Source organism: Chelonoidis abingdonii, chromosome 1 (genome assembly GCF_003597395.2).
Source record: "Chelonoidis abingdonii isolate Lonesome George chromosome 1, CheloAbing_2.0, whole genome shotgun sequence".
NCBI lineage: Eukaryota > Metazoa > Chordata > Testudines > Testudinidae > Chelonoidis > Chelonoidis abingdonii.
In genome coordinates, this window is record NC_133769.1 from 251,882,521 (window position 1) to 251,895,191 (window position 12,671).

General features: G+C 42.7%; 2 protein-coding genes across 2 annotated transcripts; both read right to left on the bottom strand.

Annotated features, from left to right (window-relative positions):
* Positions 1-558: 558 nt before the first annotated feature.
* Positions 559-1,117, bottom strand: LOC116832849 (late histone H2A.1-like). Its single transcript, XM_032793917.2, has one exon. It carries the CDS (start codon positions 1,042-1,044, stop codon positions 631-633), a length of 414 nt encoding a protein of 137 aa, XP_032649808.1. The 5' UTR covers positions 1,045-1,117; the 3' UTR covers positions 559-630.
* Positions 1,118-9,989: 8,872 nt separating this feature from the next.
* LOC116832851 (histone H2A-like) lies at positions 9,990-10,577 on the bottom strand. The gene has a single exon (XM_032793921.2). It carries the CDS (start codon positions 10,558-10,560, stop codon positions 10,123-10,125), a length of 438 nt encoding a protein of 145 aa, XP_032649812.1. The 5' UTR covers positions 10,561-10,577; the 3' UTR covers positions 9,990-10,122.
* Between the last annotated feature and the right edge of the window lie 2,094 nt (positions 10,578-12,671).

Below are 12,671 nucleotides of genomic sequence, written 5' to 3' on the forward strand. Positions count from 1 at the left end.
GCTACTTCAAGGAACAAATAATGCATGGGTGACCATCATTAAAATTAACCAGGGTAGTCCTACTCCACCCCTTACAGCACAGGAGAGAAATCCACACCTACTTTATCATCACTATAGGAAACCTGAGTCAAGGTTTCCCTAAACTGCCCAGTACTTTTGAGTGCCCAATCAGATACTATAAGAAGACCCCACTTACCAGAAAGTGCTCAGCACCCACACTCTGAAAATCAGGCCCACTCAAATTAGTCTCACTTCATGCACACACAATCATTAGTTTTTAAAATCTTGGCCCCAAGTTTCCTTAAATTAAGAAGTGGTGGGACAGTAACTTCCTTCTCAAGAGTCAGGTCATAGTTTCTCTATATGCCAACTTCAGAAAACAAGTTTCGGGGGCTTCTCTATGCACTAAGTATTTATTTCAAAGATGTTTAAAAAAAACAAACCACACACCACAGGATGGAGTCCTTAGGAGGCCTTTATATAGAGACTATATGTAAATATAGTCCATATTTACATACAGTCTCTATATAAAGATATGGATTACAACCAAGAGTCCTATGTGCATGAAGTGCTAGTGTTGTAGAGAAAGCCAGCCTTAGAAACAGCACACTTTCAGCAGGCTAGCGGTTACTAGAATTCTTGTGACTGGCCATCTTTCAGTCCTTGCTTAGGCACCTTTGTGGTCTTGGGAACAAGAGCAGGCAGGATGTTGGGCATAACTCCTCCTTCAGCAATGGTTACCCCAGCAAACAGTTTGTTCAGCTCTTCATCATTCCTCACGGCCAACTGGATGTGTCGTGGCCCAATCCTGCTTTTCTTGTTTTCACGGGCAGCATTTCCTGACAGTTCCAATATCTCAGCAGTCAGATATTCCAGCACGGCTGCCAGGTAAACAGGAGCGCCAGCACCTATTCTCTCAGCATAGTTCCCTCTTTTGAGAAGCCGGTAGACACGACCCACTGGGAATTGCAGACCAGCCTTTGCTGACTTGGTTGTCTTCAGGGTAGTTGTGGGTTTCACATTTTTCTTTCCACGTCCAGACATCCTAACATCAATTTAGTGTAGAGAAGCGGGTGAGGGGAAGCAAGAGTGAACATTAGCCAGAGGCTTGTCTACACTAGAAAATTAGGTTGGCTTAACTGAGTTGCTCAGAGGTGTGAAAAATCCACACCCCTTGAATGGCATAGTTATGCCTACCAAAGTCCCCATATAGACAGCTCTAGATTTATGGAAGAATTCTTCCATTGACTAAGCTCCTGCCTCCCGGGGATGTGGATTCTCTAAACCAAGAGAAGAGCCTCTGGGCAAAGGCAAATTATAGTTTTGTGGGGCCCCAGACCAGAGCCAGTGAGGGCCCTTCCCCACCCCTTTTGCCTGCAATCTCCCTCCTCCCCAGCACTCCTGCTGGGGAAATGGGGTCAGGGCACAGGGGCTTGCCCCTCCCCTCCACCCAGCACTCCTGCTGTGGAGCAGGAGAAGCCCCTGCACCATGATCCCTCTCCTTAGCAGGAGTGCCAGCAGGAGTGGGTCAAGTCCCCATGCCCCAACCCCATTCCCTAGCAGGAATGCTGGAAGGGTGGAGAGGGTCAAAGTGCCCATTTTTCCAGGGGCCCCCAATTGGCCCAGGCCCCTGGGCATGGGCCTCATTGGCCCAGTGGCTAACCCACCACTCCCCCTGGGTATAGTAAGTGTTTACTTAAGCACTACAGTGGTACTGCTCTAGCATTTTAAGTGTAGATGAGCTCCAGGATGGCACTATAGTATCCAAGAGTTTCTTAAGCTATAAAGAAGCAGGAGCCAATAATACACCCTCTCACTTTCCTCCTAAAGAAAACAAATAAAGGTGGGAAGGTCCTGATTTTAAGATGCCAGCTTATCAGCAGTAGTTTATTAAGTGAAATGCCTCACACTCTCTCCTGAAGAAGGAGCCTGTTTGAGTCAGGCAGCTGGTTAGAAATCCAGTCAAGGGAAAACCACAGCCCATCAAGAGTCTCCAGTAAATTCAGATGGCAGGTAGAAAAAGCAATGAAGTTTTTTCCTGCTGCCCAGAGAGAGAAGTGTTGTTCAGGCTCAGGGTCTTCAACCCAAGATATCTGTTTCAGAAAGAACAGGCAAGGCCCCTTCCTAAGAGGAAAGGTCAAATTGGTAAAGAGGTAGAATACATACATTAAGGCTTTCCACATTCAGGATTATTACAGCTTTGAGAAGCTCTGCATGAAGACCATGGCAAGATCCTCTCCTACAACACTGGGGACCCCAGGCAGGAAAACTAAGCAGTTTTGCCAAATCAGCCCCAAAACACAAACTGGTAAGCAACTGCAAGAGTGAAAGGAATTCAGAATTTTCTTATGTTGCTGAAGCCCCTTGAAGTGAGTTTTGTGATCTTTGAATAAGAGGACCTCAATACAGTTTGAAGTTTTTAAAAAACCTACTAAGTTAGTAGTAACTACTACTGTTCAACATGTGCACCTTATTATTAGGTAGCTAGAGACCTGTAGCTAGGTTTCAGTGTTATTTGCAGGATCTGGTAAGGAGGGGGACCCACTATGATTATTAGAGAACTAAAATTTAAAAGTAGTGAAAATTTTCTATTTAGAGTTGGTGATAGTTACGTAGGGTACCAGATGCAAAGCAAGATGAGTTTAGGCAGAGGGTTCAGAAGTTGAACAGTAATATCTTCAGGAGCTCAGAGCCCTTATCTCAGTAACAGGATTAGGGAAAAGATAGAAGCTAAACTAGTGACTAACATGATACAGAATAGAAACAGAAACAGCAACTGAAGTGCTTTTGTTTAGAAACATGCCTTGCACTACACATCAAATACAGCTACTTAAGGTCTAACTAAACTAAAATTAATAGATCATTACACAAGAGACACTTTTCCCCCTAAAATAAGGTATACTTTCCCTTGTGAGAAACAAACACACTTTTACCTTAACCAAATTCTTTACTTATTCTCCTGCCCAGGAACACTACTATCTGAATTTAACAGATTCCTCTTTTTGTAGAAACTACTCTTTAAACCCTTCAGTAATAGCCACTCATTAGCAGTGTCTACTCCAGCTCATTTGAGCTCCACCTGGATTATTAATGATTCAGTTACACAGCCACACCCCCCAAAATGATTAACTTGATTGTAGGGAGAAGAGAGAAACAGCATAAACCTGTGAGGGGAAGATGTTTCTCTATTAGTTGATGAGTTAGTTAGGTCCTGATCCACAAAGACCTTAATTAGGAGCCTAGGCACTGACTGGGGAGAGATCGGTGCCTCAGAATGCAGACCACAGAAGCCAGCACATTAGTAGATGGGGTGCCACCTACACTAAGCAATGGAAGCTATTGATGGGTGTGTCTTAAGCCCTGCCCCTCTCACAGAGATAGGTGCCTCCTTGTAGCCTGGATTTAGGCACCTATCTCTGCTAGCAATTGACAACAGGAACTTCTCTTCTGCAGGTGGGTGGCTAAGCCATTTCTTGTGAGAATGAGCAAGGCAAGCCCTTAATTCAATTCAAAACAATCTCTTAACTTTTAGCCCATGAAACTTTGATGTGGGAGACTCTGGTTCAATTCTCTCCTCTCTTCCTCTCCCCTCAAGAGGGCAGAAGGATTTGAACAGGGAGAGGCTACCTTTTGGGAACAGTGCTCTAGTGACTGAGCTGTGTGATATTCTGGCATAGGGCTCCCTCAGTCTCTGCTGTTGCTGCTGTTCCACTTTATATAAATAATTAAAGAGTGTTTGGAGCAGCCGTACTGCATTCTGGGGCCCTTTGCCTCCAGAGGTGCCTTAACCACCAGGTTATGATGTCATTATTTTTCCCTCACTCCCTCTCCTCCAATGACTTTTTAAATATTTATACATGGTGGGACAGTTCCAAGAGGATATACTGAGGGCTTCCCTTCCCCGTCAGAATATCCCATAGCTCAGTGGTTAGAATGCTCTCTGGAAAGATGGAAGCCCTCTGTTCAAAACCTTGCTCCCCATCAAGGAGAGGGGAAAATTGAAGCTGGGTTTCCTATATACCAAGTGAGTGTATTAACCACTGGGTAAAAGTTATAAGGTTTGCAAGGGGAGCAGTGCCTTCTCTGGCCATATTTTGAATGGGTCCTGATCCTGTAGGTGGCATCTGAGCACAACTACTGGGTCAGGCAGCCCTCCTATCTCCGCCCAGTTTGTGCATGGCTTAGGCAGGAGATAGGCAGTAGGGCACATGCTCAGAAGCAGAGGTAGATGCCTAGGGAACTTTCCCAGTGAAAATATAGGCACCAAGTAAATATTGGGCATGTACAGGGATCAGTGGTAGCTGGAGGGGAGTTTTGTGGCTTGCGGTGGAACCTAAAACTTGGATTTAGGTGCCTCAATCTGTTGTTGAGGCACCTGTACCTTTTGTAGATCTGAGTCTTAACTGCTTTGTGTCCCATTTTTCCTATTTGTAAAATGAGTATAATACATTATTACTCTACCTCATGGGGTTGTTCTGAGGTCTGATTGGCTGATATTTTACAAAGGGCTTTGAGTGCTTCAGACAGAAAGTGCTATATGAATGCAAAGTACTAGAAATGATTTTAAAAGTATCTAGAACATACCTAATGGCTTCAAAATTAAGAACCTTTTATTTAATTTCTCAACAAACTCAGGGATAGTTTAGTATTTCCACAAGAGCTGACTTTTTAAAAATGTTTGTGAATATCTATTAACATAAAAATGTTAATTTGCATAGTTAATTTGCACAGACATGTCTAGATGCCTGTAGGTAGCTACTCTCACTCCTAGCCAGGCACAGGTTGGAACGAGTGACCTACACCATATTCCTTTAAGATATCCAAGCCTAGGCAGACCCCATACCAACAACATAGTGCAATTTGAAGACTAAAGGCCTTAGAAATCTCTGCCCAGTTACATGTCCGTCAGTCATGGAGGCCATGATTTTCATATTAATATATATGTAGTCATGACTTATGACATATTGGGTCTTTTGTTGTATGCAGTGTAGTTGTTGCCATGTTGGTCCCAGGATATTAGAGAGACAAGGTGGGTGAGGTCTTGTTTCTCTAGTATTGGATCTTCTTCCAGTGTGGGAAGATAACTTCCATAACTGAGAGCTGCCAGCTGAACACTGGGCTCCAGGGAAAGCTCACAGAAACAGCCATAATGAGGGCTTCCTGCACTGCTGTCATTGTGAAGATGAACTGGCAAACATTAAGTTAGCAGCAATAAATGGTTTTAAGAGGTTAATTATATGAATTCAAACAGTTCATTGCAAAATAAGTATTTTTATCAAAATAAAGGAACCTCTCTTGCTATAACCAAACCAGAAGGGAAAATAAATGTTACTCTATCATTTTTCTGAGTGAGGAAGTGCCCTGATCAGTGCATTCTTCAGGGTGACACTGATTTTCCACAAACTCAGAGTCACTGGGATTTACCAGTGCTAGAAGTCATCTCCCTCCTTTTAGGCCCCTTCAGCAGGCAGCCAATGCAAGTTGAACACATGAACAGAAAACTAACACAATGCTGTGCACTCTTCTCAGTGTAATCACTAAAGACCAAATTCAGCAGGATTTCACTGGGCAAGGACGGCAGGATTTGGCATTAATTGATTTACTCCTGGTAGGAGACTATAAATCAAACTGATGGTCTATTCTGGGATCTTAGGTGGGATTTACTTATTAGTACAACATGATTAGTGTGTTGGGACTGTACAGATAGAGGAACATGATACTTCTGGCTCAAGAGATGAAATGACAAACATGATCTGAACACATTACAAGTGGATGAGCAAGTGGTGTTATAAAACACAAAGATTAATGTTTTTGTAGTATCCCCATCTACCCCTTCCAGAAATACCCTCCCAACTTGTTTTCTTTAGTATTTTAACATAACATACTCTACAAGGCAATCCAGGTCTTAGACCTATTCTGATCTCACTTCCTTTGGATTGACACCCATGTAATGAGGTCATTGTTTGCTACTGTTATTTTAAGTCCTTATATGGAGATATACACCTATCTCATAGAGCTGGAGGGGACCTTGAAAGGTCATCAAGTCCAGCCCCCTGCCTTCACTAGCAGGACTAAGTACCATGCCTGATGCATTTTTGCCCCAGATCCCTAAATGGCCCCCTCAAGAATTGAACTCACAACTCTGGGTTTAGGAGGCCAGTGCTCAAACCACTGAGCTATCCCTTATGATTGGGCCTAGGTAAAATACCCACAAATCTATTCTCTGTCCATTACACAAGACCTTTATAAATTTTATTTTCTCCCCTCCATACCTATTGCAACTGAGGTTTAGCACTAATTTCTCTTAATCGTCTCTGCTCCTTCCCTAAAATTTCCTCTTCATTTACAGGGATAAAACCAATACCTGTGTGGTTTTGCTCCAGTCACATGTTTTCTTTTCACAAGGCCAAACCGGTCTCTGTCTCAGAGTGTTCAGATGTCTGAAGTTCTGTCTTTCAGAAGCATTTTTGCCTCCCTTTGGTACCAGCAAACTGTGATGTCCTGTACCCCATGGGAACAATTAATGATTGTGTGGTATCTAATGCAAAGTTTGTCATGCTGGGTATTTTTAGAAGGCTCATGATGTACTGAGAATTGTTTTGGTAACATTATAGTTTGTAATTTCATGTATAGAGTTATGAGGCTGAAAATGTGTCCTTATGACTTAAAGCAAGCCCAGGCAAAAACTCTCCAAGAGCAGAGGAGCAGTTCACACCTCCTCAGCGTATGGATGGGACAAACCCAGACCAGCCTCACAGGAACAAAGGACATTGGCCTAGGCAACGATAAACGATCTATTGGACTCTCGAGTGAGTCACCTCCCTTCCTTTGGTCAGTTTGCGACTGGGATGACGTAATGCTCATCTGATGCTGCAGGGCAGGGAGGGTAAAGCCACAAGGGAAGAAAGAACATGATCAAAGAGAAATATTTGCCATGCTCTTTCACCTCCATTTACAGCCATCACCACCAAGCACTGATCAAAGGGGAAAAGCCTGGCTGAAGGGCAACCAGCCAGCCTGTGGTGAGAAGCATTTAAGTTTGTAAGGGCACTGAAAGTGTTAAGATTAGCTTAGAATACATTTTGCTTTTATTTCATTTGACGAAATCTGACTTATCACTTGAGATCTATATAGTTAAATTTATTTATTCTATCTGAAGCACTGCATTTGGTTTGAAGCATCTCAGAAACTCTCCTTAGGATAACAAACTTGGTACATACTAATTTCTTTGTAAAAATTGAACTCCTATAACCTTGCAGCCTTCAGCAGAAATAACTGGATACTGCAAGACGGAGGTGCCAAAGGTTGTAACTGGGACTGGAGGTATTGGCTAGTGTCAGTCGGTTGCACAATCCAAGGAGCAACTTACATGTTAGAGGCTGTATGTGAACAGCCCAAGAATGGGGATTCTCACAGCAGAGCAAGGCTGGCTCCCAGAGTCAAGGATTGGAGTGACCCAGCAGATCACTAGTCCAGATAACAGCAAGGGAATGTCACACACACACACACTTATCTTTAAAAAAAAAAAAAAAAAAAATATCACTGCAGCCCTCTTACACCTTCACCCACCTGACACACCCCATAGAGGGATTGCTGCTACACTCTCTCAGTCCAATGTATACTTATGAAGGGAGGTAGTTAGCCAGGGGCACAGCTTCCTTTTCTCTCATATGTGCTACCTACATCTCCATTGAGCCAGACTTAGGATCTTTTTTTAGAAAAAGGAAATTAAAGTTAAGTGGATCATCTAACTGATGCCACCCTCTGCAGGAGTCTGAGAGCAAACCTACAGCTAGAATCTGAATTTAGTGAGTCACTTTTTCCCCAGGGCTGCCTGAAGATGTTAGCAATGGAGTGAGATTCCCCCCCCCCAACACTTTCAAAATAAAAAGCTGTTAGTTTTTAACTCTTTCCTGCCCCAGCCCCCCAAAAAGAGTGGGTAAGGAAGTTTCATTTTAATTCAAAGTTTGTCTGAGTTTAAAGGAAAATGTGAATCTTGTATTATTTTTCAAAAACCTTTTTCCTCATCAGAAAGGAGATAGGTGAAGTGTTTGGCCAGCCTTAGCCTGTCTGCCTACCAGCCAGAGACCCTTGTTATTCTACAGCTGCAGAAGTCAACCTGCACAGAATGTGGAGAGAAGATTGGGAAACTATGGTTGCGCTAAGGGAAACCAGGACACCACACAGGGCCAACCTGAGGCCCCTCTCCTGTGAGCCACCCTCCCTCTCATGCATGGGGCTGGCCTAAGCGCCCCCTTCCACCTGCCCAAGGCCCTTCTCTACCTCTGGACATGGGGCTGGTCCAAGACCTCCTGCCACCAGCCCATATGACTCTCCCTAGTCCTCCCTCCCATGTAGGGCAGGTGTTGCCTCACCTCTCATCCCCTTCCCCCCTACCCCCACTTTTTTGGGAAAAAAAGTGCATTTGATGATTGGTTGACAAGAGCAGATTGGGAAAAACTGGGCATTTGCCTAAGAGACAGGGCATCCAGGACAGGGCTTAAGGGCCTGTCCTGGCCAAAACAGGACATATGGTCACTCTAGGGAAAAGAGCATAGACCTCATGCTATTACCAGCATGAATTACATGAAACAAGCGTAAGTTTCTCTTTTCTCACTCATCCCACTTCTGTAAATCAATACCAGAAGAGCCATATGGGGTCAGACCAAAGGTCCCTCAAGCCCAGCATCTTGTCTTCTGATGGTGGCAAGTGCCAGGTGCTTCAGAGGAATGAGAAGAGAGCAATTTCAAGTGATCCAACCCCTGTTGTCCCGCCTCAGCTTCTGCCAGTTGGAGATCTAGGGACATCCAGAGCACAGGCTGCATTCCTGACTAGCTTAACTAATGAGAGAGACAAGGTGACATCTTTTATTGGACCAACCTCTGTTGGTGAGAGACAGACAAGCTTTCAAAACAGAGCTCTTCTTCCAGTCTGGGAAAGGTACGCAGAATATCACAGCCAAATGAAAGGTGGAACAGATATTCTAACTATGTATGTTAAACTACGTGCTAAGGGACAATTTAAGGTGGAGTAACCTATTACCACCTGTGCAGTCATAGGATAAAAGCACACTAAGTCTTAGTCCACTACACTACAGAGCTAGGCAGCTTCCATTCAACCAGAGTTTTAGGTTTGATGTGACAGTCCAAGTCTTGGGTAAAGGCTGTACTAGCTAAGTGGGAAAATCTAGCTATTCAGCTAGAGCAGCATCACAACTGACCTCTGTGGCCCAGAGGAAAGAATCTCGGCTGCATGATGAATACCTTCAATGTAAAGAAAGGCCAAACATGGCCGGGAGCTTGCTATCCTGACTAACTGGTGGTGGTTGAAGGAAGAACATGATCTGCCCCAAAATAGCTAACATATACCTATGGCAGGAGCCACCCCATATTTGAGTACAGAGCACCGCAATGGATGTCAACTGTCAAAAGGCAGTAAGAAAGGAGTGACACTATTACAGAGTATTATATTTAATTCACCATCATACCTTTCTAGACAGTGTCTCTGAAGAGGCAGAGAGAACTATCCATTGCTGATCCATTCCAAACAAACAAAAAACACCACACACACCACAACCAACCAACGGCTTTTAGCTGATCAGGGCATAATAAATCCATTCTACAATGTGCATTACCATTGAAGATACTGGACTCAACTCCTCCATTACAAGTTCATATATATTATTTTAGTATGTAAAAGCAGACGTCTTCCATTTCCCTCCATCCCTCCCCACCACGAGTCCTCTCACCTTCGTTATATCCATAGGTGCAAAGAATCTGTGCTCTCCCACTACTCTTCTTTTTGGAGATTTAATTAATTAGACCTTGGAGTCTAACACAGGGTCTGGGGGCAGGCTAGCTCTCCTCTGAGCATGCTTGCTTTGAAAGTGCTAGAGAAGCACGTTTAAGAGCTGCAAGCTAGACTTTTCCTGGAGAAAGTGTTCAATCTCCCCTCTCATTGAAGGGAAACAGTAGATCGAGTCAACTGCTGAATTCTAGAAAGTTTATTACAAACATCTAAAAAAGACACACAAACATTAAAACAATCACCCTGAGTAATATTTAGCAGTTAGCACATATAGAGCATTGATAAACACGAGTCAAAGGAAAGGTAGGAGTAAGTCAGTGGTTACTGGATTCTTCCTGGGAAGCAGTAGCATCCCCTCTTGGTAAAGGATCTTTAAGAGTTTTCTTGGGAAGAAGCTGCGAAAGGATGTTGGGCATAACTCCTCCTTCAGCAATGGTCACATCGGCAAACAGCTTGTTCAACTCTTCGTCATTCCTCACAGCCAGCTGGATGTGTCGTGGCCCAATCCTGCTTTTCTTGTTTTCACGGGCAGCATTTCCTGACAGTTCCAATATCTCAGCAGTTAGATATTCCAGCACAGCTGCCAGGTAAACTGGAGCGCCAGCACCTATTCTCTCAGCATAGTTCCCTCTTTTGAGAAGCCGGTGGACACGACCCACTGGGAATTGCAGACCAGCCTTTGCTGACTTTGTTTTTCTTAATAGAACTGTAGGTTTTGCAGCCACCACATTTTTCTTTCCACGTCCAGACATTCTAATATCAAACCAGAGAAGCAGAACTATGTTAGGACTTTGTGACAGCATTCAAATGCTTGAGCTACAGCTATATAAGAAGAGCCAAAGTGGTAGCAAGGTTAAATCTAGGTGTGGCAGGGTATATTTATTCATAAACTCACGAGAGCCCCTCCCCCCAAAAACCCGCTTAGGGAATTCCCTAATAATTTCTTCAGCTTGAAATACAGCTCACCAACAATAATTCTGTTTAAGCCAGCTCTCATACAACAGGTTGTGTTTAAATTTGGTGAATCATTTTCTCCCATGCCTGCCTTAAATTAGCAAGGAAGCTAATCAAGAATAGTCTACCCAGAAACCACTTTTCTAGAACAATTTTGGTTCCCCTTGCCAAGAGAAGGCATGTGCGCCACTCTTTTTGTGCTGCACAGGAACAGATTTTTTGAAAAGCCTCAGAAAATAGTAGAAAAATATTTGGCTCTCCTATACAGATGCATCATCTTTAAGCTTACTTTCTGCTTCAAAGCAACCAAGCCTATTCTTAAGGGACACAAGTTGGGTCTTACCAGCCACTTTCAAGTGCCAAGAATTCCTATAACAATTTCTTAAGCAATTTATTCTTAAAATGCTCCCAGTAATTTTTTCACAGGGCTGTTGGTGTTTCATGGGGGATTTTTCTGCTAAAGGAAGATTCCACTAGGCTCCCTAAGGCTGTTTTATTTAAAAATAAAATAAATAAATGTAAAACAAATACCTTCAAGAACCCTAAAGTAGAAGATAGTGGATTCCACAACATAAAATAGTAAGAGTAAGGAGTCATGAGATGGTCAGACTTATTTCTCTCAAACTACAAGCATCAGTAGGTATTACTCTTTATAGTTTTTACCTTCTCAATAGATACTAACTAGTTTTCACTCACAGTTACTGCAGGATATTAGAGTTCAGAGGTCATTAACTTAAAACAGAGACATTAAAACTCTTCTCTGTAGTACTGGTGAAAGGCAGAGTACAGTCTGAAAACAAACTGATCTTAAGTCTAGGATTCACAGTTGTGTGAGGAGATCTCAAGGAAGATATCTATCTAAATCAGGCTAGGAAGAAACACTAAGGCCAACTAAAACAGCCCTATATAGTTGCATATAGGGTCAAGAAAAATCCTAAATATGAACTAAAGCCATAAGTTCTACATTACACATATCTACTAATACTCAGTGTTGCTGTTTTTTCCCCCCCAAAACAATGCTTTCTCTGAAATACAATATCTTCACCTTTCAGATATATACCTCAACTAAAAATCAAGACAAACATTCCTTTACCTTCAATAAACTTTACTTTAGCCTATCCCAAGTTTGTAAGCAGCTATATCCAGCAAACTCTTCTTTAAGTAGACACTAACTGCCTTCTTTTTAACCTCTCAGCAGTAGCCATCTTATTAGAAGCTTTTATTCCAGATCAGCTGACCACCTCAATTATTGATGAGTCATTCACCCCCCCCCCTCCAAAACTAGTAAACTTTATTATGGGTGAAAGCAAGAAATCTATTACAAACACCTGAGAGGTGCAGGAAGTTTCTTTTAGCTTATCGGAATTAAGACTGGAAATTGGTTTTTAGACGAAGTCAATAAATTGGCAGTGACACCAGTTGTTTGTTAAAGAGTATAAAAAGAAAAATCTTAAAGGGTCCATTGCTATTGACAATGCTGAAGGTGACTAACATGGGTCCCAGCACCCTTACATTTAGCCTCTTTGTAAGTACCTTGATCAAATGCTTATAAAATGTTTTGTTATTGTTTGGATGCAATACATTGCTTATTATTTAGGCATGTTTAGACCAACTGCATATAAGTACTGTTTGGCCTTTGGATTTAATAAAGGAATTTATGGTTAAATTGGTGTTTGGTTACTTCTCATAGTTCTAATTTCAACTATCATTAGAAATTCCAGCAAATCCATTTGTCTGACTTGCCATTAAAACTGCAGGTCAGGCTGCATTATCTAGGCTCTCTAACCTGGATGCATAAAGGGGCTTGGATGTTGCAATACTCAGCATTGCAATGCCTCATTTTTAGGCACCTTGAAAATCATGGGATCTACAAAGCTTGATTTGGGTCCCTATTGTGGAAGTAGAGCAA

Coding starts and splice junctions, on each gene's coding strand:
- LOC116832849 (XM_032793917.2), bottom strand. CDS start 1,044: ATGTCTGGACGTGGAAAGAAAAATGTGAAACCCACAACTACCCTGAAG.
- LOC116832851 (XM_032793921.2), bottom strand. CDS start 10,560: ATGTCTGGACGTGGAAAGAAAAATGTGGTGGCTGCAAAACCTACAGTT.